This window comes from Aspergillus stella-maris (genome assembly GCF_047715825.1).
Source record: "Aspergillus stella-maris strain CBS 113639 unplaced genomic scaffold BDV14scaffold_2, whole genome shotgun sequence".
NCBI lineage: Eukaryota > Fungi > Ascomycota > Eurotiomycetes > Eurotiales > Aspergillaceae > Aspergillus > Aspergillus stella-maris.
Window position 1 is genome coordinate 415,055 of NW_027396796.1, and position 24,157 is coordinate 439,211.

The 24,157-nt window shown below is 51.9% G+C and overlaps 7 protein-coding genes across 7 annotated transcripts; 1 reads left to right on the top strand and 6 right to left on the bottom strand.

Annotated features, from left to right (window-relative positions):
• Nucleotides 1-181: 181 nt before the first annotated feature.
• Nucleotides 182-2,096, bottom strand: BDV14DRAFT_163097 (MDR family NADP-dependent oxidoreductase). The gene has a single exon (XM_073766975.1). It carries the CDS (start codon nt 1,463-1,465, stop codon nt 428-430), a length of 1,038 nt encoding a protein of 345 aa, XP_073633327.1. The 5' UTR covers nt 1,466-2,096; the 3' UTR covers nt 182-427.
• Nucleotides 2,097-2,757: 661 nt separating this feature from the next.
• Nucleotides 2,758-5,402, top strand: BDV14DRAFT_163098 (DEAD/DEAH box helicase). Its single transcript, XM_073766976.1, has 2 exons — nt 2,758-3,240; nt 3,307-5,402. Exons 1-2 carry the CDS (start codon nt 2,864-2,866, stop codon nt 4,967-4,969), a joined length of 2,040 nt encoding a protein of 679 aa, XP_073633328.1. The 5' UTR covers nt 2,758-2,863; the 3' UTR covers nt 4,970-5,402.
• Nucleotides 5,403-7,534, bottom strand: adB (adenylosuccinate synthase ADE12). The gene is made up of 4 exons (XM_073766977.1): nt 7,326-7,534; nt 7,115-7,213; nt 6,982-7,050; nt 5,403-6,930 (listed from the first exon to the last, which is right to left on the bottom strand). Exons 2-4 carry the CDS (start codon nt 7,155-7,157, stop codon nt 5,768-5,770), a joined length of 1,275 nt encoding a protein of 424 aa, XP_073633329.1. The 5' UTR covers nt 7,158-7,213; nt 7,326-7,534; the 3' UTR covers nt 5,403-5,767.
• A 2,066-nt stretch (nt 7,535-9,600) lies between these two features.
• On the bottom strand, nt 9,601-12,493 carry BDV14DRAFT_208152 (DnaJ domain protein; the record flags this gene model as incomplete). Its single annotated transcript, XM_073775335.1, has 3 exons — nt 9,601-11,186; nt 11,249-12,322; nt 12,397-12,493. 3 exons carry the CDS (start codon nt 12,491-12,493, stop codon nt 9,838-9,840), a joined length of 2,520 nt encoding a protein of 839 aa, XP_073633330.1. The 3' UTR covers nt 9,601-9,837.
• Nucleotides 12,494-12,787: 294 nt separating this feature from the next.
• On the bottom strand, nt 12,788-13,495 carry BDV14DRAFT_42529 (uncharacterized protein). The gene has a single exon (XM_073776744.1). It carries the CDS (start codon nt 13,439-13,441, stop codon nt 13,025-13,027), a length of 417 nt encoding a protein of 138 aa, XP_073633331.1. The 5' UTR covers nt 13,442-13,495; the 3' UTR covers nt 12,788-13,024.
• Nucleotides 13,496-13,767: 272 nt separating this feature from the next.
• On the bottom strand, nt 13,768-18,140 carry BDV14DRAFT_163105 (Zn(II)2Cys6 transcription factor). Its single transcript, XM_073766978.1, has 2 exons — nt 15,037-18,140; nt 13,768-14,982 (listed from the first exon to the last, which is right to left on the bottom strand). The coding sequence occupies exons 1-2, from the start codon at nt 17,431-17,433 to the stop codon at nt 14,071-14,073; spliced, it is 3,309 nt and encodes a 1,102-aa protein (XP_073633332.1). The 5' UTR covers nt 17,434-18,140; the 3' UTR covers nt 13,768-14,070.
• Nucleotides 18,141-18,940: 800 nt separating this feature from the next.
• BDV14DRAFT_42557 (MFS transporter) lies at nt 18,941-21,339 on the bottom strand. The gene is made up of 3 exons (XM_073776745.1): nt 21,060-21,339; nt 19,948-20,890; nt 18,941-19,865 (listed from the first exon to the last, which is right to left on the bottom strand). The coding sequence occupies exons 1-3, from the start codon at nt 21,151-21,153 to the stop codon at nt 19,124-19,126; spliced, it is 1,779 nt and encodes a 592-aa protein (XP_073633333.1). The 5' UTR covers nt 21,154-21,339; the 3' UTR covers nt 18,941-19,123.
• Between the last annotated feature and the right edge of the window lie 2,818 nt (nt 21,340-24,157).

Below are 24,157 nucleotides of genomic sequence, written 5' to 3' on the forward strand. Positions count from 1 at the left end.
TTTCGAAGATACAGTCGTGAAGTCAAAGTTCCGCTGGAGAACCTCGGGAGTCCGTTCGGGATGCAGTCAGCACATTATGGGGCGTCTGATTGGTGCGTTTCTCTCCGCCCAGCCGAATTTGGCCGACTGCCGGCAATCGATCTTCAAGGAGCACGAGATGAATGTTCTTGTTCTCTTCTTGCAGCTGGTTGAGCTCTGTTCTACTATTTAGAGCTATGTATATGCTTTACTCAGAATACATCACAACTTCTAGCTTCTTCAAAAAGCAGCTGCTATTCACGAAACCGTGTACTAACATCGGGATTCATTTGCCGAGGGTGAATCTACCTAGCTGCAATCTTGTGCCTAAAGCAATCTTGAACATCGCCAGGTAGGAGAAAATACGTCAAACATCATATTCGCAATTTGTCATGATAATCGTCACTCATTAAAATTTCAGAACCGCCTTGCCCAGGTTCTTTCCATAGAAAATACCGACCAGGCCTTCGGCAGCGTTGTCAATGCCGACGGTCTCGTGGATGAGGTTCTTGAAAGAGCCATCCTTGATCCACTTCTGCACGTTCTCTTGGTGCTCCTTGGTGTACTTGTCACCCATTCCGGCATCACCGACGATGAAACCGCGCATGGTAAGGCGCTTGGTGAGAACATAGCTGATGTTCTTGATCGGGTAGGGTGCACTGTTGTACTGAGAGATCATACCGCAGACGACGACGCGGCCAAAGTTGTTCAGCGCATTCAGGGCGGCCTCCAAGTGCTCGCCTCCGACGTTCTCATAGTAGATGTCGATACCGTTGGGCGCCAAGCGAGCAAGCGCATCGCCAGGCTTCTCCTTCTTGTAGTTGAAGCCGCCGTCGAATCCGAGATCCTTGAGGATGTAGTCGAGCTTCTCGTCGGAACCGACACTGCCGATAACCTTGAGACCTTCGTGCTTGCAGAGCTGACCGACCAACTGACCGACGGCACCACTGGCAGCGGAGATAAAGATGGTCTCTCCCTTCTTGGGCTGACCAATCTCGTAAAGCGAGGAGTAGGCCGTCAGGCCAGGCATGCCGAGGGCGCTCAAGAAGACACGGACATCCTCGATGCCAAGAGGGTTGTCGAGGGGACGGATGCGCGACGACAATTCATCAGCTTCGACGGCGATATACTCTTGGATGGGCAGACGGCCAAGGATGAGGTCACCTTCCTTGAAGGAACCATTGTTGGAGCGGAGAACCTTGGCAATGGTGGCGCTTTCGATGGGCTTATCAAGGTAGAAAGGAGGGGCGTAGGACTTGATTTCAGCGCTGCGCATGCGACCTCGCATGTAAGGGTCGAAACTGGTGTAGAGCGACTGCAGGAAGACGCCGTCCTTCGGCGCGGGGGCGTTGGCGTCGTACGCGGCAGACTCAAGAGCGAGGTGCTCCCCGGGGACAGGATACCCCTCAGGGATCTTCTTGAAAATGAGGGCTTTGTTGGTGGCCATTATAGGTATAGTATAGGTACGTAAAAGGTCGCGTAAGGAAGAAGGGAGGGCAAAGTCGATGATATCAGATCAACATCGTGGAATCGGCATACTTTTGGCTTTTTATAAGCTCCTCGGCATGCTCAAGACTGAGCGGGGCAGAGCCAAAATATGGAATGTAGATTATAAAGCAAAGCATGATTGTCACCGAATCCACCTACAGAAAGTTCTCGAGAAGACACAGCAGATCGCAACCGGTGGTTATGCCTAGGTTGGCTCCGGATGCGGTGCTGTGGCGCGCAGTAACCAAGATAATGCTCGATTGACCAGCATAAATCGACAAAAGGCCAACGAATGGGGCATCGGCATGCTGGTTTGCGTGATGGCGCCGCAAGAACTCACTTTCTGGGCAGAAGAACCGAGGCTGGCTCCATTTCTAGTTCGGGGATATTGCTTGAAGGAGGGAAACAACATTCGATGCGCCTGGCCCTCTGAGGTCACTATGAAACTGGCTCGGCTCAGTCGGTTGAGGAATAAGGACAGAAGAAGAAAATGCTGGGCCCTTAATAATCATGAGGACCTTGACGCCTGCAAATATGAATGCACCGAGTCCTCTACTGACACTGCTTCTTGAGCAACATACTTGGCGAGGCGCACGAGGGGATCATTTGTTGCCTATGTTCACTGCACATACTCAACACCCAGATATCTAGTACGTACCTAATCCCCGTAGGTGGAAGCCCTTCGAAGAACAAAAAGAACGTCGTCCGGTCGTCCGCGTCTTGCAGTCAGTTTCACGCCGTAGCATATTCGAGGCTTGGGAATCTTCAGTCTTCGCCGTTGCAACAGTGTATCAGTTTATTTGTCCTTGTAAGAAGGTAGATCGTCCCCCCAGTCTATCCATTATGATCCGCGGACGGACACCATTAATGCTGTTGTTTGGCCTGCAGTCTCAAACTTCGAGGAGAGTATACCTCAGGCACCAAGGGGTCAATGGGCCCATGCAGGTGCTTTTCTATCCGTAGTAGTTGGTATCTGCCAGGTTGCACCTAAGTCGATAAACGACATCAAATTGTATTGTTGTCAAGATTAAATCACTAATTTAACAGATTTTATAATATTGAGAAATGCTTGCTGGAACATTCTGCCCTAGGCCTTGAAAGGGACCTTATTGTACGTTAACTACGGAGTCTATCGCAAATAGAGTCTGGCCAATAACCGCCTACGAAGGTCTTACCGCCCTTCTAAGGCGACTTTTTTGCCGATTGATATTTTCTCCAGATAAGGATCTCGACTTTTTCTTTTCCATCGCCATCGACCGCGTGTCCTCTTTTTCTTCCTATCTGTGTCGTTTTTTTTTCGCTTTGCTGCACTGTTGATTCTGAAGTACCTCGCACAGTTCTCTTTTACTATCCCACCATGTTGGGTGCCTTCCGTCGCTCCGCTGCGAGCACCGCGCTGCGGTTGTCTTCTCGCACGCTGACAGCGAGACCATCTCCGCTACGGCTCCAGTCGCTTTATGCATCGATACCTCAATCGTCTTACGCGCCAAAGTCACTGTTCCACTCAACCTCATTTCGATTCGATTCTCAGGCGGCTGCTGCCATCGATAATGGCATCCAACAAGCTGAAGTTGCACAAGAAAACACGGAGTCCTTGACCAAGTTTCAGGACCTGGCAGACAAGGACATCATTTCCAAAGGTCTAATTCGCACGATCACAAAGGGCATGCGCCTTGAGACTATGACAGATGTCCAGCGCTTGACTATTCCTGAATCCCTTAAGGGCGTGGACATGTTAGTTTGCCTCGTCCCAATTCCCTTCTCTCCTGTCGAGTTATACATTAACCTTGAAAATTCCAGGCTGGCTCAGGCAAAGACTGGTACTGGCAAAACGGTTGCCTTCCTTACCCCTGTTATCGAGCGCCTTATCCAAGACACATCTGTACAGAAAGCGAGAATGCGCCGCGGCCGGATGGTCGGCCCTCGCGATATTCGCGCACTTATCATTTCGCCTACGAGAGAGCTGGCCGAACAGATCGCAGTCGAGGCAACTCGTATGGCTGGCGACTCCGGTTTGATTGTACAGACAGCTGTAGGAGGCACACAAAAGCGGGAAGGACTGCGACGCATCCGCGATCAGGGCTGTCATATCCTAGTCGGAACACCTGGCAGGCTGAAGGATATTCTATCTGATCCTTCCAGCGGTGTAGAGGCACCGAGACTTTCTGCCTTTGTCCTGGACGAGGCCGACCGCCTACTAGACCAAGGTTTTGCGCCAGAACTTGAGGACATTCAGAATCTACTCCCCGACCGGTTGGATGTAGACCGCCAAACGCTCATGTTCTCTGCTACTATTGCAAAGGAGGTCATGAGTATGGTCCGCCAAACCATGAAGCCTGATTTCCAGTTTGTCAAGACGGTGGACGACAATGAGACTCCGACGCACCTTTCTGTTCCCCAAAGGGCTGTGGTCCTGGCAGGTCTTGAGAACACTTTTCCGGCGCTTCTAGAGTTGGTCAAACGCAGCATGAACGACGAGCAACGTCCCTTCAAAGCCATTGTATACTTCAGCTCCACCAAACAGGTCGAAACGGCTTACCAAATTTTCAAAGCGCTGCTCATCGACCCGGAAAACCCGCGCAGTGGTAACCCCCTCGGCAAAATGTTCTTAGGAGAAATTCATTCACGTTTGAGCCAGGCGGCGAGAACAAGAGTTGCCGACCGCTACCGCAGGTGCCGATCAGGAATTCTTTTCTCGTCCGATGTTACTGCTCGTGGTATGGACTTCCCCGGCGTCACCAGCGTTATCCAGGTGGGTTCGCCCTCAAACCGCGCCGATTACATTCATCGTCTCGGTCGAACAGCCCGCGCGGGCAAGACCGGTGAAGGATGGATCCTCCTTCACGAACAAGAGTATGCTGCTTTCAAGAGAATGGCTCGGGACATCCCCATCGAGGCGGATGCATCACTTGTCACTTCCCAAGTCGACATGACCACCGAATACCAAACCACCCCCGAAGCCACCGAAACCCTGGACCAGGCCAAGGGTGCCATCGCTCAAATCCCGATTGAGGACAAGGGCGAGACTGTCAAAACCCAAATGGCTAACCTCATCGGCTCGTTCAACGATACGGGTGCCCTCCAATACGCTTTACACAACCTTTCCGTCCACGGCTACGGCCTTCGCAACGCACCACCAATGCCTCAAGGCCTCCGCGACCGCATGCGCAGTGGCGGCAGCGACAACTATGGTCGTCGCAATGATTCCCGGGGCGGCAGGGGCGGCAGGGACAACAGGTCCGGTGGCCGTCGCAACGATTCTTATGCCGGCCGGGGCAGCAGATCCTATGAATACCGCGACGGCTCCAAGTTTGACAAGGGCGGAAACTCCTTTGGCGTCCGCGGCTCTTTCGGCCGCCGAGACAACAACCGGGGCGGTCGTGACTCTGGCCGCCGCAGCGGCTACAACACCCCAAAGCCCTTTGACAAGTGGCTCGACAGCCGCAAGGACGAATGGTCGTAAATCAATTGTTCAGTAATATGACTAATTGATCGCGCCCTCTCATCACTCAGACCTCAGTCGGCCAGGACAGCCAAACTCTGAGCTGCAGTCGGCGCTGCGCGCTCTTGACATCCAACTCTACAACACCTCAACCCCTCAACCCAATCCACATTACCAAAATGCATTAGGCGGCGTTTATCGGAACCTTCTCAACTCCTACTTACCCATTTATTCTGGAGCTAACGTGTGTGTTATTGCCCTTGTCTTATTTACATGCCTTCACCGGCTTGATTGATTGTTCTATGCGCAGCGGTGTTGGATAGGGCCTACCATACCAGACTATGTACGTGACAGATATGTTCAGATGTATAATATAGATAGAATCCTCTTTATTTCTTCGTATATTGTTTTAATCTTGATTGTGAATGTGAATGATACTTGGTTTAATTGAGGAAATTGCAAGGAATCTATCACGGCTTATTTTATACCTATAGACATCTAGTCAAACAGACCTACCTGCACCAGCAAACTCAGACACCTAGGCCCACCACGAAATAGAAGGAGAAAAGAAACTGAAACTATAAATTGTACACAATTCATTGGAAACTCGAGAAGAAAAGAACAACTCTCACAGAGAATCTAGCAGGTATAACAAACAAGGATGGAAAGATCATACCTCTCTAAGCAAACACTCTATCATTCTCATTTGCTTCTGATCTGAAACAAGAGGTGGTTTGAGTCTTTTTTGACTTTTCATCATCAATCATCGTCTAAAGGTAGATTATAGAGGTATGGTAGATGGACGAAAGATCGAACCATCTACTCGCGGCAGATCATGTCGTCACGAGCAGGACCAGTGCCGATCCATTTCACAGGAACACCACCGAGTTCGCGCTCGATGTACTCGATGTACTTGCGGGCGTTCTCGGGAAGGTCCTCGTACTTCTTCACGCCCATGGTGTTACTCTTCCAGCCGGGAAGACTGATGTACTCAACCTTGACCTTCTCAAGCACCGCAGAGTCGGCAGGGATGGTGTTCTCAGTGCGGGTACCGTCGGGAAGGGTGTAGGCGACAGCGACCTTGATCTCGTCAAAGTCGTCGAGGACGTCGAGCTTGGTCAAGTTGAGAGCGGTGTAGTGGTTGATTTGTTGCGAGTAGCGGAGGAGGACAAGGTCGAACCAACCGCAACGGCGCTTGCGGCCGGTGGTGACACCGAATTCACGACCGACACTCTGGAGCTTCTCGCCGTCGGCGTTGAACTGTTCGCTGGGGAAAGGACCGGAGCCGACGCGGGTGGTGTAGGCCTTGACGACACCGATGATGTTCTTGATGCTGGTGGGATTGAGGGAGAGAGCCTGAACAGCACCACCCAGACCGGTGGATGATGAAGTCACGAATGGGTAAGTGCCGTGGTCCAAGTCGAGGAGAAGGGCGTTGGCGCCCTCGACCAGGGTGTTTGGGGAGTCCTTGTACTTGTTGAAGAATGCGAGTTGGTCAACAACGTGGGGAACAAGGAGCTTGCGGTACTCCTTGAAACGGTTGATCTCCTCCTCAACATCGTAGGCCAGCTCTCCGAAGCGCGCAGTGTAACCAGTGTGCAGAGTTCTGAGCTTGCGCTCAAAGACCTCTTCATCCATGATCTCACCAACGCGCACACCGCGTCTTGAAGCCTTATCAGCGTAGCAAGGTCCAATACCCTTACCGGTGGTTCCAACCTTGCGGCCACCAAGGCCCTTCTCCTCCAGACCATCAACAACAGAGTGCAGGTCGAAGCAGACGTGCGCGCGGTCCGAGATGAACGCGCGAGCCGCAGCGCCCTTCAGACCCTTTGTCTCGAGCGCCAGCAGTTCCTTGAAGAAGCTGGGGACGTGGACAACAGTTCCGGCACCGATCAAGTTCACGCACTTATCCGAAACGAGACCGGAAGGAAGGATGTGAAAGTCGTAGGTCGTGTTGCCGTGGACAATAGTGTGGCCGGCATCTGGGACCGTTAGAGGGGAACGGACGTGACAATGTAGGTCGGGAGACTTACTGTGACCACCAGCAGCACGGCAGCAGAGCGTCGCCTCCTGCGACAGCATGTCCGTGATCTTTCCCTTTCCTATTCCATTCCATTAGCACCCAAGCCATAGATCCGCAATATAGCGATATCCCGCGAAACCCACCTTCATCGCCCCACTGGCTTCCGAGAACAATTGTAACAGCCATGATATAACAAGCAGGTATTCGTCGACTATCTCAAGTCAACGAGTCCGTATTCGAGTCTGCAGCAAAATGCGATTAGCCTGACTGCACCAGAATGCCAAACGATTGTAGGTCACGAAGCCACCCACAGGAGGTAGGTCCGCGAACAGGAAATCTTGAGAAAGCGCATACATCAATTGACCAGAGGATGACAGTATATGTCAGAATAAATCACTTGGAAAGTGATTGGAGCAGCAGCAAAACCTTCGCGACCGTCAAAGACCAAAAGCCAAAAAGAAGAACGGAGGGGAATTGCGGATGACGCCGCCCATAAACCTTTGCCGCTGCCCGTGACTCAGTGTACTGTACTGGTACCAAGCTGTACTTTACTGGGTTTATGGCGGGAAGGGGTCTGTACGGTATGTAACCCGGTCGAGTTTCCCCCACGAGCGCCGCGGGGATGCCCGTTCGCTGCTTTAGGAAGGTGGCGGGCCAAGAAGGACTGCCGGTATCGGAAGGGCTAGGGCTTAGGGGTAGGGCTCGCCGTAGGGTACAGCAAATCAGCTTCTATCCATTACTTCTTTCCTTCTCTATAACATTTCTACAAGAGTCGCAACTGCCACAATCACCACTGCAGCACCAATGCTAGACCGAATGGCCTCTGCACCGTCCGTTTCATCGTTGAATGTTTCACCTTGACTCGCGGAGACAACATTATCGCCCGCTTTTACTGTCATGTTCGCCGCAGTCTCGTTCAAAACGTCAATAAGGGCATGACAGTCAAATTCGAGGTCCGATGTCACGTTGATTGCGTTGAAGGTCGCCAAGTTGGGAGATTTGACAATGGGGTGAAAATCTGTCAGCTTCAAGGACGCTTCTTTGAAGGCCAGGACTGATATCATCATACCTCTTGATCTTCCCTATAAAATCTATCTCATCTGCAATTTCAATTGGTAGATCGACGTCCAAGGTCTTATCGCTTCCCACGGCTAGTAGCGAGAGTTGAGTCCGCAAAGAAGGCAAAGAAAGGCTGCAATTGTCAGCACGACAAACCACAGGGGGGATTGGGTTGGACGAACGATGTGATATTCCCCCTAATCACCATTTCTCCGCCGACTGTCTTCAATTTTGGCAATGTCACCCCCACGCGTTTTCCCCAGACAAAATGTTGTCTTCTGGGAAATCAGAGATGTGAATAGCTGTGTGTTCAATGGCTATGAGTTCGGGCACAGATAGACTATAAGAATAAGTCATCAATCGTCAAAACTCCCTATGCTCAAAAAGGAGGGGGAGTGAACAAACCTCGACACGGTTCCAATAACTTGGAGGCTTTCCGGTGTTTATAGTCTCCGCACAATCAACCGTATTGCAGATAAGGAGATTTCCCTCGACACTCTCTAGTTTCTCGAATAGGATCCTTCGGCACCAAGTCAGTATATCAGGTCTTACTCGCAAAGTGGGAGGTCCCATACCCGGAATAATTCCCAATCAAGCTTATCCTATCCGCCCGCTTCAACCCTGAAACCTCGACATCTCTTAAATTGGTGAAATATACCAGATCGAACTCTCTCACCCTCTCCACTTTAGGCATCTCAAACCTACTCATGTTGACAAACGATCTCAACGCAAATTCCTCCACCGACAAGAGATTCGGAAACGCCATGCTTATGATCTCCGTATTTGCCAACGGGTCATAGCCTTGATACTGGTTGACCGTCGAGATGTTGGATATGTTGGGCAAATTAAACGTCCCCGTATAATTCGATCAGATAGTCAACCGATCCAGCGTTGTGCAGCCTGGCGACGCGATGGCGTCGAGGTCAGACTACCTCGTTATATCCAAGTTATAGTCTGTGTCTTCGTAACAATCTCGAGCGTGGGTCGTTGGGAACAGCAAAAGAGCCACGGCCAGGCCAGAGAGCGGCCACTTCCATTCCCAAATGTTGGACAAACGCATCCTGCCCGATGTGTTTCCACAGCGCAGCGTAGTCAAGCTTCAAATTCGAGGCCCAGGTAGACTACAGCACAATTCAACTGGGCAGAGCCCCAGTTATAGAGTGCGAGCACTACTAGTGTACTCGGTTCCATACAGCTAACCACACTAAACCCCTACTTCAGACGATGCTACTTGGCTGGACTACCTAGTCTAGTCTCACCTTGATCAGGGACACAGTCCTCAACCGGAAAGGCGTGAGGCGTAGGGCAGTTTAAGGACCCTCAGAGCACCCTCCAAGCAGCGGGAGCACCAATTGCTGCCCGAGCTCAGCCCCGTTCCTGGGCCTGCTGGGGCCTGGACATCGCCAATTTCTCAGATTCTTGCCCGTGGAGGGTCCACCGTTCATCTAAGCAGATCAACAGAGTCGAGGCTCTAAATTTTGAATCGCATGTTCGAACATCTGTCTACTGTCCACTGTCTAGTGCAGGTAATATCGTTATGTAGTGAAGTTTATAAATAAGTCATTGCCATGGCCATCTATCGTATATGCCGAAACGAGACGTATGATATGATACACCAAAAGACCAACCGGCAATCACTGCATCCAGAGGTATATGTAAATACGCATAAGAATCATGTTAAAGAAGAAAAAAAAGAAAAAGGAAAAAAAAAAACCGAAAACTCAGTAGCGCCAACCCATGCAACTGCAAAACAACATCCACAACATCATAGAGAAAAAAAAAAAGTATAAAAAAAGAAACCGTAGGGCTAAAGAACCCGCCCACCACCCCTAACCCACTCCCTCACCTGCCCAAACTGCATCATACACTCTAGATGCCGCTCCCTCGCAACCTCCCAATGCTTCATGACCTTCTCATCCTGCAGGAGCGCATTCTTGTAAGACGAGAACCCCCTCTTCGCTGTCCCACTGGGTCCCTTGTTGTCATCGCTATCATCCTCAGAGCCATCTCCTCCCTTGCCTAACCTCGTTGAATCCCCAATCCCACCGATCCAATTCGGCGCCATGTCCATGGTGTTACTCTTATGTCGAGAGAGAAAGTGGCCGAGCATTTTCCCGTCGAAGGTTTCCCACTCGCCAACGTAGGTTGTTATCTCGGCTATATACTGGTCTAACGCGGCGCGGGGGATAGCGAGTTGTTTGGATCCTGCACTTGCAGGGATAGGCGTGGGGACATCAGGTCGTTTAGGTGGGTTCGGGAGAATGAGGTCTCGCGGGTGCGTGTCGTTATCTTTTGTCTTGGGGACCTTAGGTCTTGATTCGAAGGGGAGGGTGGAGAAGATGTCCTTGAGGTCATTGAGGCCAGTGCTGTTTGTGGTTGTGAAGGGGAAGACGCCCGTGAGGTTTTTCATATTGAGCGGGTTTGAGGTCGTGCCGTTGGTTGTGGGAGTATCTTTGTCTTTGTCTTTGGCGCCGAGCGATTTCGAGGTTGGGCGGGTTCTTGAAGAGGTGGGTGTTTTCTCTTTGCTGATGTTTGGTCGGGGAGGGGAGGGTTTAGTGCCTGTGCCTCGCGCTGGAGAGCCATCGTCTATATCCATTGCTCCGTCGACGTCTGCTGCTTGGCCGTTGCGTCCTTCAACGGTTGATTCGGCTTCTTGTGCTTCCGTAGCAACTGTAGCTGATTGCGGTGTCGAGCGCATTCTATTTGTTGGCCTGGTTTGTTTTCGCGGACTCTTCGTCCGCTGAGTATTCGATTGCCGCTGAGTATTCGATTGCCGCTGAGTTGTGTCGCTCTTTGGTAGAGCCTCCGATAGGTTCTGGAACTGGAATGCCTTTGTCCAGTCATTATTCAAGAAGTTCTCTCCTGAGAACGATTGTGGTTGTGTCGAGTCCGGACCGGAGGCTTCGCGCTTCGGAGTGTTGCCTGTCGTTCCCTGCGGGCTGTTTCGGGTCGACGCCCGGCCACGACTGTTGGCGCTTGAAGACCCAAAGGGTTCTCTCCGGCTAGAGGCGGACTTTCGTAGGTCATCGTGGCTGCTGCTCTTAAAAGTTGGGCTCTGATGAAAATCCTTTGACGCAAAGGCAAAATCGGCTTTCTTGGAGAACACAGGCGTATCGCTGTTATTCCTCGCGGAACTGGCAGAGTCCGAATCATGTGCTAAATAGAGATCCCAATTAGCAAGCCAACATCTCCTACATGAATAGAAAGAGCAAGCCCACCAGTGCCAAACCACCCATTACTGTTATGGAAGTTTGCAAACTTCTGCTGCTGCCGAAGCCTGCTCTTCGGTACAGCCTTGGGCTTAAAGGTATGCTCGTCCTCGCTGAGGTCGCTCGAGCTCGTAGAGTCGTAATTCCGCGCTTTATCACCTCGCATGCTTGGGCTGGCGCTTCGATGTCGCCCGCTTTGTTGGGGATCGGGACTCGGTGGATTCGTGCGGGGGCGCGAGTTGGTGGGCTTGGGCGGTGCTCGTGCGCTACCGGAGCGGCCGAGCATAGAGCTCGAAAAGAATGTCTTTTCGCCGCCGGTCGTGGCATACGTGCTTCTTGTCCGCTCATAATCCGGTGTTCCTCTATTTTCATTGTCGTTGGCGAATCCGGCGGCCGGCTTCCTCGCTGTCGGTGCAGGTACACCCCAGCCAATATCCTCAGCCGTCCGGGGCGCACTCCTGTAAGACGCCGTATTTGCAGCCATAGGCTCATCACCACCTGCATCTCGCGGAGCAAACCCTTGCTTCTTCTTCTGGGACTGAGAGCGGGTACCAAATTCGGCGCCGTTGGGTTTTCCGGTATATACATGCTCAAAAGCAGATTTCGGTCTCGCAGACGAACCGTTCGTCGTTGTCGGTCTGGGCACAGCACCGGGTTGCTGTGAGCGTGCCCCACGAGGATCAAAAGACGACCATCCAGGCATGCCATTGCCTTTCATCTCCTGGAACCCGCGGTAGGCATCCGCACGAGTCTGCGTTTCATCGCGCATCTTCTCCCACGGCTGCTTCGGCGCAGCTCGCGCATAACTCGCATACCGCTGCGCACCCGACGAAGGTCCATGATGGAAGGACTTTGGCCGTTCGGTAAAGGGAGCCTTGGTATTCGGTCTTGTGGGGTGTGCAGTCGCTTCTCGTCGAGGAGTGGGCTTCGGAGAGTTATAGTATCCATTTCGCAATCGCTCGGTATCGTATTTCAGCCGCTGGTGAGGGTCGATGAGGATTTCGTGCGCCGCTTGAATCGCTTGGAACTTTGCGTTCGATTCGACTTCTCGGCCGGGATTGCGGTCTGGGTGGTATTTTAGAGCTAGACAGAGATAATCGCCGTCAGATGCTCGTTCTTCTCTTGATCTCTTTCTTTTTTAACATAGGAATCCTCACCTAATTTCCGAAACTGCTTCTTGATATCCTCGGCGTCTGCACTGTGCGTGAGACCCAGGTCCGCGTAGTAGTCTCTCCGCACGTCTAGCTTGACCATTTTGAAAGCCCGCGGGCGGTCCTTGTCGAAGGGGGGATGAATGAGTGTGTGCCGCTGTAGCCTGGTATATGTCTATTCCTGCTGTACATGGCCTGGCGTGAGGCAGAGGCAGAAGCAGCGGATTGGGTAGGTAGAGCGTGGGATGTCGCCGACGCGAGAGGAAAGGAAGGGAAGATATGCGGGCGAATATCGGGGTTGGAATGCGACAGTCGTGACGGAACAGGGGCGAGCTCGGACTATAAATTCCACGAGTCAGTTGAAGTATTCTTTCTCTTCGCAGTCGGCATACTCACGATATCGGGAGCGTCAAGTGATCTGTGGACTGTTTGTCTGTCTGTCGAGTGGAGGTCTGTCTTTGTTTACCGACAACAGCGCAGCTTCACGAGATCTCCTTCAAGTAAAATGATACCTGTCCAAACAATATTTCTCTGTCCGTGTACCCCTTCTCCAAAATACCAAAGAAATCCTCGTTTCAACCGTAGCAGATCCCGAGTCGTCAAGCGTTACGGAAGTAGGTAATCAGTCAGGCAGTCAAAGCCAAGCTAGGCAACGAAGCAGCCAACAGAGACAAAATAACGAACGTAACCAGAACCAGGACCTGAACCTGAACAAGTCAGCTGTAAGGGTAGCGTCAGTGTCAGAGTCAGTGACCTCTGACCCGTGCACAGCGCACAGTTGAATCAGGTGGCAGCGTCCGGTACGGTGGACTTTGGACTTTTTCGCACTAGTGCGGAGTCTGGGAGTGAGCTGGAGGGACCAAAGACCGGCGGACGGACCAAATGGCGATCTCAGATCTCTTGATTGCTTCAGCCTCAACAGCTTCCACTGGCCCTGTCTTTTTAAATTGAATGTTTGTGTGATTAATCCAAAGAATAAAATCAGAAGGAAAAGAAGAATGGTCAGACCTCTGGACTGGTATCTTAGGCAGAGTGCAGTGGTCAGCCACATTGAACCTGAAGCCGGGCAGCCAGAGCACCGCACCTCAGCGCCTAAAGACTCTAGATTGGACTGGAGCTGCATCCTTGTCCGCCGGTGCTAACGCGAAGTCTACTACTATAACAGGATGGATCTACGCCAGCAAAGTCTAGTCTAGTGCAGATTTCGCTTGCTGCCCAATTTGCTGAGCGGCGCTTCATCTTGGCCTTGGTTATTCGTTGTTCGTGTTCAGAGGGCTTGATTATGGGGTCACTTTTTATTCGCTGGTCGTGCTGTCAAAAATACAGTGCTAGATACTCTAGGCCTATGGCTTGTCCTTGTCAACTTATTGACAAAATGTGGATTTGAGATTTGAGATTGAGTGGATATAAACATAAATATATATAACGGAAACGACTTCATAAATCGTAACCCAGTCCATCCTTTTAAATACCCCGCAAGCAAAAATAAACTCGGAAAGCAAGATATACCCCAGATCCACTGTATATATCCGTATACAAACGAGAACCGAGATCTATCTATACCTATACCAAGACCAAGACCAAGACCAAGACCAAGACCAAGACCAAGACCAAGACCAAGACCAAAACCAAGACCAAAACCAAGACCAAGACCAAAACCTAGGCAGGAAATCAATTCAATCACATCTGTCCATTCCCCGTCCCCCCACCAAAGAAATACCCTGCAAGCATATCATAATTTGCATTTTCGCTCCAATCGTGCTGAAAGTCAACCTGCATACCGAAACCAAGGTCGATGCCGAGATTATGTCCTGCTCCATGGCCCAGCGATAGATTCGGGTTCGGTCCGTACTTGTAGTCTGAGTTCTCGTCTGAGCCCATTGACATTTGGCGCTCGAGGTTCGGGTCGTAGTCTATGTAGTCAAGGCCTACGGCGCCCGGATTCTCCTGCTCGGTTGGTGTGTGTTGGAAGGGTGGCATGGCGCCGGCGCTGTTGGGGGCGACGACGCTGCCGGGGGAACCGCTTTGTTGTGGGGAGGGGGCGTAGTAGTATTGCTGTTGTTGTTGGTGTGGTGGGAGAGGTGGTTGGTTTGGGGAGACGGGGTTGTCGAAGCCGTAGTATTCCATCGATGGGTTGCGTTGGGGTTGAGGGCGTGCGAAGTTGGGATCTGATGTTTCGGCGACGGGGTACTGATGCACTGCACCAGTTGGCTTGCCCATATTTCCGGCCGCTTGTCCACCATTATCGCCGAAGAGATCTTCCAGGTTCATGTCGAATCTTGGTACAGGTCGAGTCTGTCGCATCTGGATCTGCCGGCGGGACATACTACCCCGATGGCGCTCGGCTTGCTGTCTTGCTTGTTGTCGTGATCTGGGATGCGCAATGGCCTGTCTGGCTGCGTTGAAGCTCATCTGTATCTGGCTGAGGTCAACCTGGGGACCGAACCCGGTTGTTGAGAGGGTCATTTCGACTGTAGCTTTGCTCATTCGTTCGAAAGCATCGCGGCAGGCTTCTGCAGGTGGGCATTTATGCATGAGGTCGCCAAGGACAGATGTCGCTGCGAGGACCGTAAAGTCCACTTCATCGAGCGTCTGCAGGAACGAGAGTTAGAGATGGACAGGTATCAATACACAAAGAAAACCCACCAAACGACTCCGCACATACGGCGAATGCCAAATCGCATACAAGAACGATATACCAGCCATGAAGATATGATGCGTCGCCAAATACGTATAGTTCACCAAACGCACCCGATGCATCTGGCGATAGATCCGGATAACCTTCTGCCCGGCCTCAGCAACCTTATAGTAGATATCATGCTCGTCTTCCTCTTCTACCTGCGAGAACGACGGACTCGAAACATCCTCCGCAGGGGAAAGCTCATCGGCAAGCTCAGCAGGAACAGTAAGGCTCTGCTGATACAGCATAATAACAGCCTGCCAGTAATTCAATTCCAAGAACTCAAGCGGAAAGCGGACGCCATTCTCCTGCGGCGCTGGGGCGGTCTCCTTCCACTCTAACAGCCGCCTATCAACATCCCTCCGCCATGATTGGAAAGAGTCGAACCCCTGTAGAAACGGTGACACGACGTCGGCGCGCATGAAGCTCTTGGCGGCATGTGGCACTCTCTGCCGGGCAAATCGAGCCTGCTGGTGCTGCAGGACGTCCTGGATCTCCGACTGCAGGAGCCGGAGCTTGAAGTAGTGGAATGCAGAGTTCTTATAGCTTGGGGAGCCCTCGGGCGCCTTGATTATGCCTGATTTAGTGATATATTTATCTTCGAGGAGAGATGGGAATTCCGTGCTTATGGATTGGTCACTAATGCCAAAGGGGCGGCCGACGCAGCAACTGACGAGACGGTCAAGACTGTAGCAGCACCACCAGAGCCGCCGACGGAAGTCGCGCACCCATTCTCGACGGCCACGTTCTTGGACGGCAACGCGCGGTTTGCCTTTCTTACCGTCCTTGTCATTTGTACGACTCAGGTTGTCGTTTCCTGGAGCGTCGATACCTGCCCCGTCCTCGTAGTGAAGACCAAGATCAACTGCAAGACGCATCGCGACTCCAACAATGTACCAGAGACCAGGCGCTACTGGACGAAGTAAAGCGAAACTGGCAAGAAGGAGGACAGCCTGAAGTTCCTCCAGGGCGCCGCATCCATCAGTCGTCGAAGAACTGGCTAAGAATGACTCTAGGTGGACAATAGCCGAGGCATGGTATTCTTCTGGTTGGTACTGGTGACCGGACATGCGCTGTCTTTTCTTTGCAGAAGGAGAATGATCCCGACCATCCTTTTGATCTTCCGCCGGTTTATCTTCGAATATGATTCCCGCCCCGATAGCGAACACGATATTGAGTATATACAGACTGCGAGGGGACCGGTCTTGCTCTTCGGCGGAGTATGTACGGTCAAGTAGCTCCATAAAATCGACGCGGTGAACGATAGGTATTTGCGGGTTCGCATGCTCGAAATATAGATCGGCCAGTCTCTCCGCCAATTCTCTGTCGGGGAAGGCCGCGCACTTCATCATAGGTCGTGTCTGCAACCCGAAGAAAGAGTCCCGAGTCGTACTGCCCTCAGTACCGGTGGCACTATGCGGCAGACGTTCCTTCGGGCGTATCGAGCCACGCTCGTTTCCATTACCCGGCACCGAGCTCTTGACAGCAGCAAACACAACCCGAGCGAAGGATATACCCGAAGTCGACCCCAGATACCGAGGGTCAGAAGTACCCTGCACCGAAACCATGCCAATATTTGAAACGAGGTTCTGTATCCGCCAATTATCCTCCTTGTCGGCATCCTGTGCATTTTTCGCATCCTGGTCGCCCCGCGAGACCTTCTCCAACCCCAAAGCAGATTCATCATTCTCCCACTTCACCGGCGTCCAATTATCACTTGTGTCTCGCGCCGATCCATCAGTAGCAGGAGCACCTGTTCTGATCGAAGGAACCGCGATACGTCCACCTGCTGATTGCGCAGATTCGTACCCCGCCTCCATGCGAACAGCCTCCTCCTCATCAAAGGCCACCGCCTCGTTAAACTCAATTCCGCGGTCCATCAGTATCTTCTCCAGGTACGCAACCCGTGATTCAAGAAAGTACACATAGCTGCGTGGGATTTCGCGTTTCGTTATCGGGTCGTATCCGACGCACCGCACCCCCGCTTTCTCGCAGGATTGGCATCGCGGTAAGCGCTGGTCGCAGCGGTTCTTTCGCTGCCGGCATCGGTTGCAGGCGGAAACATTGCGGAAGGAGGAAGAGTTCGCTGCGGAGGGAGGAGGAGGCCCACCATTATCGCTTATCGGGTGTTGTAGTTGCGCTGGGATATTCGGCGGAGGGACGGAGTCGGCTATCGCGTGCGGTCGTTTTCTCCCAACGGCCGTTGGAGACACGGGGGAGGTTGTAGGATTCAGCATGACGGAGGAAGGTGATATGGACGGGACCGCAGCTGTTCCACCATGTCTCGGCAAGAGGCGAAGCAAAAGATATCGTAGGCGTAATCGTAGTATACTGTAGACGATCGGAAAGCGACGAGTCAGCATTCATATAGGCGATGTGTATCTTGCTGACAATCTAGTTCGAAGATTATCGGAGCGATTCGCTGTGCTATCCTGCCCTATCTTGGAGACCGAGGCACGCACGCCAGGCAGGCGAGTTAGTCGCCGGACTTGTATCGTGAGATCCGCTTTGTATTTATTCCCCCCTTCAAAATTCTCCGGGATGGTCGATTGAGTGCTAGTCAAGGCAGAGAGCGATTCTGACGGCAGTGCGGAGCGCAGACGCAGACGCAGCGCATGACGGAGAGAACCCGCAACAACCGCAAACTGACCTGCCAGTGTCAAGCCGAGTGCTCCGGTAAGTACGAACGCAGGATATCGCAGATGATAACGAAGGGCCGGGAACCAGAGGGGAGATATGCAGGAGCGAAGGAACGACAGCCAGGCAGATCGCTTCAAGCCGCTGCTGGTGGAGATTTTGAAAGATCTCTCGCGCTGCCAGTGAACTGCGAGTGTAATCTCCAGTAAGATATGCGTGGGGGTAGAGAACCTCGGTCGCGGCTTGCTCAGGGCCCCATCGGTCGGGTTCTAGACGTTTCAATCGATGACAGGAAACGGTTTCAGGCACAATGGTCTGCTGAACAGAATGCTATACCCCAAACACTCAATTTCTGAAGCTATCCAGACTGCCCACTCCTACTACCAGAGGAGGGGAACTCATGAATCTCGATGTAACAATACCTGGAGATTACCGAGCTACACGTGACTCCTATACAAGCCACGCCCATGATTGGCTACTGATAAGGAACGCGGACAGAAATTCCATTCCAATTGACGATGAGATCGAGTCAGAATCTCTTGATATCAAATCGCCCCTATCTTGACGTCCTGATCGCTGTTGACCTGTCTATTCGGTGTTGATTCCAGGTATCATTCAGCTCGTGCTGGCTGCTGGGATTAAAGTACCAGCCTTAGTATTCACTGTTATCGCAACCCCGCACTGTCGACGAAGGAATGGAGGGCTATGCTCGGCTGCCAGCGAGGACAGGCATGGCTATGCTCAGCATCACGGTAAGGCGGGGGAGGGGCAGACGAGAGTACTGAAGAGACGATGGATGCGACCAGCGCGTTTCAAAGGTTGAAAAGGCAAACACAGATAAGTCAAAATGAAGGAGAGAAACCTAGGATTGGTTCTCTCGTCTATAACATTGTGGTCTCGAGAATGATAAGTAGGTGCAATAAGTAACAGGAATAACAGACGGCCTCCAGAATGCAGGGAACTATGAAATGGAACGCAAACCGACCCAGTGATGATGCCTCGAAATGATCCCACCCAGAATGAAACTGACAAAACAGATATCCTCCTCATGCTTTTGATTCCCAACCATATGCATGCATCCAATCTATGTAGTAAGCGCCGCCCAGTCTTGAGTCATGATCTAAAACAGAAAGAAGATAACAGTTGAACAGGAAAGGATGTAGAAATCAAGGAAATCATGAGAAAACAACAACATGAGTAAGCCTTATCTGGCAATAGGCGACAGGGAAGCGAAGGAAGAAGAGCGAAAACGAAAATGTGCCGAGTGGTCGTTGGGTATATGACGGAGATGCAATAAAAAGACATTCATGAAAAGCAAGGCGAAGCAAAAGACAGCCAGCCATGCTGCAGACATAGCCCCGGACAAGTGAGATTACTCGCATCCCGAGGTATGCTGCTGCCCGTCCGATTGTTGGACTATTCAGAATCGTCGACACTGGTCCGCGCTGAAGAAAGTAGTCTCCGCACCTCCTCCGCGCTGCCGTCTTCCTTGTCCGCAGTAAACGAGCCCCGCAGGTTATTCCTGCTGGAGTAAGACGTGTCTGGCTCAGGCGTCTTCTCGTTCATTTCCCGCTGGGGCTCGGACTCCTCCATCCAGAAGCTCTGGATTGCGCCAATAACGCAAACAACACCGCATGCCCACCACGAGAGCACAGAGTATCCGCTTTCGAGGCCCCTGGAATGAAGGAATCCGGTTACACTCGGACCAAGGGCACGACCCAGACTGGCTGTCGATGCGCCCACGCCGTTGATAGACCCCAGGACCTTTGAGGAGGGTGCTGCGTTGGCAAGAAGAATTGCGGTTGAGGGGAAGGCGATGACTTGCAAGGTAATCTTGCAGATTAGAGCGACATATGCAGCGGCCATCTGAAGCTTCTCGGGTACGAGGATCAGGTAGGGGACTAGCAGGTAGAGCGGCGGCCAGATGAGGAGAACGAAGCGGAAGGTGCGCAGGGTTCCGAAGTGGCGCACGACGAACGGGAAGAGCCACAGCTGCGCAATCATAGAGTAGACGCCCTGAACCGCAAGCATAAATCCAATGGTCTTTGTCGAGAGCTCCATGCCGCCCGTAAACTTGAAGGGAAGAACCGCGTTCGCGTTGTCGGACTTGGGCGTGCTCAGGTAGACGGGCATCAGCTGGTCGAAGGAGATACTATGGCTGTGGTCATCCATGTCAGCATTAAAACACCTACAATAACACACCCGCGCAATCCCGAGGTTGCAATATAGGGCAAACTTACTATGCGAGGAGCCCGTATGCAATAATGGTGAAGATAACCTGCTTCGTGAAAGCCTTGGGCTTGCCGCCTGACTGGCCGGCCATCTGCTTCTCAATGTCATCATCGTCCGACAGGTCAGTGGTATCGACCTCTTTGACCGGACCCAGACGAGGGGAAGGTTCGGTGCTCCTGTATGCTGGCGGGGCCATCTCGTCGTAGTTGTCGCAGTCGTCAAAGTAGCCCTGGTCGGCTGTGCCCGCTTTGACGTGCGCAGGCTCGTCCGCCTCATCATCCTGCGCCCCAGAACCCCAGCACTTGCCAATCAACCAGTTCCCTAGCTCCAGCGCGCGGTCACGGTGATGCTTCTTTTCCGGATGTGTTTCCTCCAAGAACAACAGGCCAACCACAATCCCAGACACCAAGACAACAACACAGACCAAGTTGGGCAGCAGGAACGGAAACCGCTCGAATATCGTAGCGCCCGCGAATAACCAGGGATAGTTCTTGCATGGCTCTGACAACGCACCGCCCATGGCAGGACCAATGATCGAACCCAGACACCAGACGAACGGCATAATCGAGTAGGCGCGTGGCTGATGTTCTTTGACCGTGACGATCTCGGCAACTGTCGTCTGGAGAACCCCGATGTTCCCGTTCAGCAGGCCGCCTAGGGCTCGAGCCACTATAGCTGTCGCCAGATTGGGAGCAAGCCCAAACACAATCATGCTGATGGCTGTGCCAATCAGGCCCATGACCAGCACCGGTTTCCTACCAATCTTGTCGCTCATGCGGCCCCAGAACATACCCGCGGAAAATTCCGCAAACGTAAACGAGGAAGTGATCATGCCGGCATAGAATGCAATCTTGCGCTCGTTATTGTCTGCTACGTGGAACGATTCCACCATGTGATAGACATAGGGGAAAATCGACATAAAGGCGATTGGCTCGCAAATGCGGCAAAGTGCTTGTGTAACTGTCAGTCGCAGTCGCTACCCGACGCCAACAATGAAAAATGGGAATAAAAAAGCTGATGCTGAAATTTCAGACTAAGGGGGAAGATTCCAATCAGGCCCGGCCAAATATTGCTCTCGGGCCCAAGAACCTGCAGGGGACTTTTCTGCGAGAGCACTCACCTAGTACAAAAAGTTGACGTATAGGAAATGCCGACCAATCACCGCTTCGCTCTTCATGGCGCCGGTTTTGCAGAAACGCTGGCCGTTTGAACATTTCGGCGTTGTGTGAATATCGACGGACTCGTCGAGATATGGTTGAGTCAAGGGGCGAAAGTACCGAGTCTCTTCCTTGCTAAGAGGGGAGCACGCGAGGGCGAGTAGACCAAAATCTTTTGCTGGCTCCAACTGCTTCAATGGTAAAGGTTCGAGTTATACTGGTGGAATTTCGTGTCAAGGGGCTTTCGGCATGTCTCCCCTGTTGAAATGGGATTTCGAGAAAGGCGCCGAGGCGTTGCTTCTGCCGTGTCTTGTTTCCCTTATTCTGTTTGCGCAGAAACTCGCTAGACTGTGTGACGACTGCAAGGGAATCCAACCGCGCAAAACTTAATTGAGGCCTAGCCAAAGGGCGAAATACTCCGAGCTGGGAATGTCAAGTGACAATAGGTCGGCAGTGTTCAAGACAGTTGTATGCGCCGAGTGGATAGGGACAGTGTCAAGAAGGCGTCACTGCAATGGCTGTATAGGGTGCGAATGGCAAGAGCGAAGTAGATCCTTAAGGTGTGGGAAGGACTGGAATATGCGAGGGCCGAGAGAGAGAGTATTTGAGAGTAGTAGAAAGCTTATGTGAAGGAAGAAAGTATGGGAAAGATTTTCAAACAAGGACGGGAGGGAGGATTATTAAAGGAAGCCCTAAGGAGCAGAAGCAGTCAACGGTTGAGCATCTATGGGAGGACCGATGGAGCCCATATTGGTTACAGCTGTACAAAGCAGTGCAGGATGCAGTTGGCAGCAAACAGTTGAGGAATATCAAAGGATCCACAGCTTGTTTCTGACTGTTTCTGTGACCTAGTCTCTTTGCATTTTTTTTTCTGAATTATTATTATTTTTGAATTATGATTTCCTGGGTCCGACGTTTTCAGATAGACTGAGTGGAGAGAGTGAACGAGAGATGGGATCAATCGCTTTAACCCGACTGGTGATCCAAAAACCCACCCAGCAAATAATGGGGTACGACAGACGGGGAACAGGGAACGAAATTAAATTAAAAAATAAAATCGAAGAAATAACGATTCAGGAAAAAAGAGACTGAGGCTGGAGACAGGAAACGGAGCCTGAAAAGGGGTGGAGCCAATGGCGGTTGAGCAAAGGATAGAGACCGGGCCAAGCATCCACGACATCCATAGGTCATTTCGACAGCAGTGAGCAGTGTGAACTGTGAACTGATGGATATTGGCCAGGTACCTTGCTCTCAAGTACCGCCGGATATCGGTTGAAAGCAAAATCCGCCTCCAGCTTACACCACACCACAGGTGTAACAAAGGACAGCCGGGATGGTTGGGACAAGGAGTCAAGGGCGCAGCCCGATCAGTTGGATGCCTATTATTACGGCGGAGCGCACTACATGTGGTCTTGATGTCAGGAATCTTACATCCCAAAACATACGTGGAAGATTTCCGCCAAATGATGGCTAATGGGGGCATTGCCAAAGGATGGATGGGTCACTACTGGCTGTTCTATGGGCGAGTTAGATGAATCTGGGTCAGATCAGACATGGCAACGGACGAGTCTGTCAGGTCACCTGGGATGAGTAAGAAAAGGAGAAACGAGTCGAGAAGCGGTATCGCGAATAAGAAGCAGAGACTGGTAAATGGAGCCGCCGCAGATTGACCGGTAGACCCAACAGACCCATGCTGGCCCTGAGTGCCGGCTCCGGGGAAGAAGAGTCAAGCTGACTCGCTGGGTACGTAGAAGCGCGCTAAAGAGCGCTGTAAGGACGATCGGTTTTCCAGAAGTCTGGTTTTACCGTTTTAGTGCGACTCCAGCCAGATGATAGATCTAACGCGCTAAACATCGACAGCCCACTTGGCCCCAAAGCGCTGTTCCAAGGAAGAAAGGGACGGCGATACTCTTCCGCCTCCTTCTCTAGCTCCACTGGAAAGACTCCTTGCAAGAGGTGTATTTTGGCTAGATGCTCATAGCCGTAATATTTCCGTGAGACATCATCGCGCCTCGGTAGACGGAGTCGGAGGTATGGAGGAGAGAAAGGAAGAAAGAAAGGAGGAGCACAAGCAAACAAACAAATCACATCTCCCCACCAACCTGCAGTGCTCGTGACCTCGATGGCAGGATCGATGATGAAATATCTCGAGCTGCAATTTTGGCAACTGATCTTAGTAGTAGCAAACAAAGACGGCCAGGAGGTAAAGGCCTTGTTCAGGAGAAAGGGGGAAAGATGCGGTGTATGGTTGTGCTCTGTATGCGATACAGCTCGAGAGCCGCCGCTCGTCACAGGCAAACAAGGACCAGAAATTCGGTAAATAATGGAAGATTAGAAGTAAAGGTGGGTCTAGTATAGTGGCAGTAGGTGAAGTGAGCAGTCTGACTGTCCGAGTCTCGAGCTCTCCTGGTTTCAGGTGGTCTTTCGCAAGGCGTAGGGGAGGCGGAGGGCTGCGGTGAGGGCGAGAGAGACGGAAAACGCACTAAGCGAGGAGCATTTCGTCACTGTGCCGGTAGTGGGCCGCCAACGGGCTGATCGGGGAGAAAGATGGATTGACGTCTAGCGTGGGCGACCTTGTCAAAAGGGGCAAACGAGCTTACTCTGTACAGTTGGATGAGGGATCATTGCTGCTATTGATTCAGCCGTCTTGACTCTAATCAGATAGTGAGATGCGTTTCTCTGATCTGCCTCCCCTGAGTGAAAGTTTGGCTCGTACAGCCGCGTAAAATTACGGTACCTGGATCCGAGCCCTGCCTGAGTAACCCAGCAGCCACTGTTGACGCGAGGAGGTAATGCGGTATTGATGCATCTATAGCTAAATCTGCAGGGATAATTGGCATCATCCTAGTCGTCCTGCTCGTCTACTCTTCAATAGCCGTCTTATTTCAAAGGCCGTCTCGGTCAACGACAAAATAGCTGCTATCCCGATGTTTTCATCTACAGAGTGCACTGTCAGGAGCTTTCAGTCGGGTCCCTGATTGTCGGGTGCTTTGACATCTTGCAGTCCCTGAAAAGTGCCGACGTAGGCAAGGAGCTGCAGATTCTTCATTTGACGTCATTC